Source organism: Elephas maximus, chromosome 19 (assembly GCF_024166365.1).
Source record: "Elephas maximus indicus isolate mEleMax1 chromosome 19, mEleMax1 primary haplotype, whole genome shotgun sequence".
Classification (NCBI taxonomy): Eukaryota; Metazoa; Chordata; class Mammalia; order Proboscidea; family Elephantidae; genus Elephas; species Elephas maximus.
In genome coordinates this window covers 17822656-17826750 of record NC_064837.1, presented here as the reverse complement: position 1 = coordinate 17826750, position 4095 = coordinate 17822656, and the positions used below count along the sequence as shown (strand labels likewise).

Genomic DNA, 4095 nt, shown 5'->3' with positions numbered 1-4095 from the left:
AGCAGCAGAGTTCTTAACCACTGTGCCACCACGGCTCCAGTTAGAGAGACTCAAAATGCATGAAACAGGAATAGATAAGTAGAAGATATATAGGTCAATGGAACAGAGTATAGAGTCCAGAAATAGATCCACCCACACATGGCCAATAGATTCTATGTGAAGGTACCCAGCTAATTTAATGGGAAAACTATAGTTTGCTTTTTTTTCTTTCCCCCAAGACACTGAAACAATGGAAAAAAGGAATTTCAACCCCTAATTCACACCTTATACAAAAATTAATTTGATATGGATCACCAACTTAAATATAAAAGCTAAGACTAAAATAACTTCTAAAAGAAAACACCTAATTCACACCTGCACTGTTTCAATTACTGGAGTTTTTTTTTCAAATAGGTGTTGATAGTGACAGTTGAAAATACCAATTTATGGTTCCTGTTCTTCAAATATTTCTTAGAAAACGTTACCCATTTTCTCTTTCAAGTGAGTTTGAGAATAAATTTCTCAGTTTCCAATCCCTAATTCCATTGGGATTTTGACTTGGATAATACTGAGTATATTTGAAGAGAACTGATGTTAAAATATTGAGACTTCAAAACTCATCATATTGTACAATTTTAAATGGATGGATCCTACTGTATAAAAATTAAACTTCAAAAAGCTCTGTCATGGGTTTAATTGTGTCCCCTAAAAAATATGTGTCTCCTTGGTTAGTCCATGATTCCCAGTATTGTGCGGTTGTCCTCCATTTTGCGATTGTAATTTTATGTTAAGAGGATTAGGGTGGGATTGTAACACCACCCTTACTTAGGTCACCTTCCTGATCCAGTGTAAAGGGAGTTTCCCTGGGGTGTGGCCTGTACCACCTTTTATCTCTCAAGAAGATAAAAGGAAAGGGAAGAAGCGGAGAGTTGGGGACCTCATATCACCAAGAAAGCAGCACCTGGAGCAGAGCTCATATTTTGTACCTGTGGTCCCTGCACCTGAGATTCTCCCAGAACAATGAAAGACTGATAACAAGGACCTTCCTCCGGAGCTGACAGAGAGAGAAAGCCTTCCCCTGGAGCTAGTACCCTGGATTTGGACTTGTAGGCTGCTTGACTGTGAGAGAATAAACTCTTGGTTAAAGCCACCCACTTGTGGTATTTCTGTTACAGTAGTACTAGATGACAAAGACAAGCTCTTAAAAACACATTGAGGCACCGTTTCCGGGGTCATTTTGGTTATCCACTTATTGTGGTATCTTTTATATCCTTCAGTAATTTTTTCTTCCTATATTTCTTCCACATATTTTCATTTCTATAGAGAATAGGATCAATTTCATTGCCTTTTTAGTTGGATTTTGCTGGTATAGGAGAAAGTAATTTAAATTGAATATTAATCTTTTATCTTGTCACTGATACTTCTGTTGTATTATGCCTCAGAGATTTCAGGGTTTATCTGTTATAATATATAGTATTACCTTGACTACAACATGTATTTCTGGAAATACAATATTAAATGAAAAGCATAATTACAAACTGTATGAACTGTAATCTACTTCTAAACATATATGTACTTATACAGAAGTAGTTGCTTGGGTAACTAAGTAGAAGGTGGCATCACAAATCAAGATATGGTATATAGGATAAAGAGCAGGTTTGGGGTGGATATACGGAGTTCAATTTTGTGCATGTTGAGATTGAAGTGCTCATAGAATATCAAGTGGAAATGACCACTGGGCTAATGAGAATAACAATTGGGATCTATGGATAAAGGTCTGAGCTGAAGGCAAAGATCTGGAGGTCAGCAGAATAAGTGAGAGAATTAAAATGATGAGTTTGGATATCATCGCTTAGAAGGGACTATAAGGAAATAAAATGCACTCAGGTTGGAAACCTAGTCCATGCCATAGGTGAAGCTAAGAGTTTAAAAAATAATGGCTTCCCCTTTCTTTCTGAGGTGGGGGAAAGGAGAAGAGCAGAATCAGAAAGTCTGGAACCTTAGATAGGCTCACCAATGGACTCACCCTGTGACTTGGTAAGTTATCAAATTCCATATTTGTCAAGTGGTGATAATATTGTCTCTCCTTCCCTATAATTTTCATGAGGACAGAATAAGAACACAGATGTAAAAATTTTTTGTAAAGTCCAAAATGGAAAACAGAAGATTCTAGCTAGAATCTGGTAGATTCTAGCTTCTTTCTCCTTTTCTGGTGGGGAATAAAGTTTAAGGCCCCAGAGAATTAACTAATGCTCACTTAAATGAAAAACACACTACCGTAGTTAAAAAAAAAAAAAAGCCTAGGGGATAGAAAAGTTTCTTTAGGGTCAGGCCAGATCAGAAAAGGTAATGGTGAAATGAAAATAAATCAGGAAAAAATTGTTAAGAGATAAGATGATGGGGAAAATTGAGCAGGAGTACATAAGTAGAAGATATTTTTATTCAACGATAAGAAGTCTGATCAAGCAGATGGAGGATGGGAGACTAAGATGTTTGGATTTTATTCAGTATTGACCAAAAGTAGTGTGGAGCATTATTTAAAATGATAACACAATCAAAACACATTTTGGTTTAAAAAAATTAACTCCTGTGATACATCAGTGGTATAACAACAGAGAGCATAAAGATCCTATAAAACGGTAGTTCTTAAATTATATTTTCCCTAGTAGGAACACAAAGAGGGAGGTATAGCCAGCAAGTCACCAAGACCCCAAACCCTTCCCTAGTTCAACTACCCAGCTCTACTTCTTCTCTTTTACCTAGTGGAGAATTGTGTACTATTTGATTACAACAGACATTTCCGTGGTAAGGTAAAAAGAAGTCTGAAATAGTGCCCTAATTCAATACCAACATACCTACTAAAAAAAAAAAAAAATTAATGTAAAAATTCCAAATCATAGAGAGGAGAGAATTTTTCTTTTACAAAAGACTCGCCCCAGGGCTCCCTTCATATCCCTGTTCCTCAGGCTGTAAATGAAGGGGTTCAGCATGGGGGTCACCACAGTGTACATCATAGCCATGACAGTTTCCTTAATAGTAGAATGATCAGCAGATGGGCATAAGTAGAGACCAATAATTGTTCCAAAGAAAAGAGACACCACAGAGAGGTGGGAGCCACACGTGGAAAAAGCCTTACAGAGACCCCTGGCAGAAGGGATCTTGAGGATGGAGGAGATGATTCGTACATAGGACATGATGATGAGTAAGAATGGGATGACAACAACGAGTCCTCCTATGATAAATATCACCAACTCATTAACTTGAGTGTCAGAGCAGGCCAGCTTCAGTAGAGCAGACATATCACAGAAAAAATGGGGGATCAAGTTGTCTGCACAAAAACACAACCTGGCCATAAGCAGGGTGTGCAGCATGGCATGGAACGTGGTCAGCACCCAGGACAGTGCCACCAGGGAGAGACAGAGCTGGGGGCTCATGATGGTGGTGTAGTGCAAGGGGAAGCAGATGGCCACATAGCGGTCATAGGCCATGGCCACAAGGAGGAAGCTCTCCAGGTCACCAAAAAACAGGAAGAAGTACATCTGGGCCAGGCAGCCTGTGTAGGGGATGGATGAGACTTGGCTCTGCATGTTCTGCAGCAATTTGGGCATTGTGACCGAGGAGAAGCAGAGGTCAGAGAAGGACAAGTTGCTGAGAAACAAGTACATGGGTGTGCGGAGATGGGAGTCCAGTCGAATGAGGACTATGATGACGAGGTTGCCCAGGACGGTGGTAACATACATGGCCAGGAACAGGCCATAGAACAGGATTCGCTGCTCTGGATCAATAGGCAGGCCCAGGAGGATGAACTCAAAGATGGCGGTTTGATTCTTTCCTGACATTCTCTGTTGCTTACATCACTAGGAAGAAATAATAGTGTTCATTAAAAACCTGACCAGAGGAATGAACATATTTCTGTGATACGTGGTCTGTTAGATGCTCTGTAATGATACTTTATTTTTCCCTCATCATAACAGTGTCAATTTCTATAATTAGAATCTCAATGATCAAAAATGACTTTTTTTTACTTTTCTATAACATATAACATTATGCCCTCCTTCCAAAAGACTCACACCTCTTAGTTTGTGACATAACCAATGGTCTGTTTTTTCTGCTACT

The 4095-nt window shown here is 39.0% G+C and overlaps 1 protein-coding gene across 1 annotated transcript; it reads right to left on the bottom strand.

Annotated features, from left to right (window-relative positions):
* Positions 1-2873: 2873 nt before the first annotated feature.
* On the bottom strand, positions 2874-3818 carry LOC126062343 (olfactory receptor-like protein DTMT). The gene has a single exon (XM_049859809.1). It carries the CDS (start codon positions 3816-3818, stop codon positions 2874-2876), a length of 945 nt encoding a protein of 314 aa, XP_049715766.1.
* Positions 3819-4095: the final 277 nt, after the last annotated feature.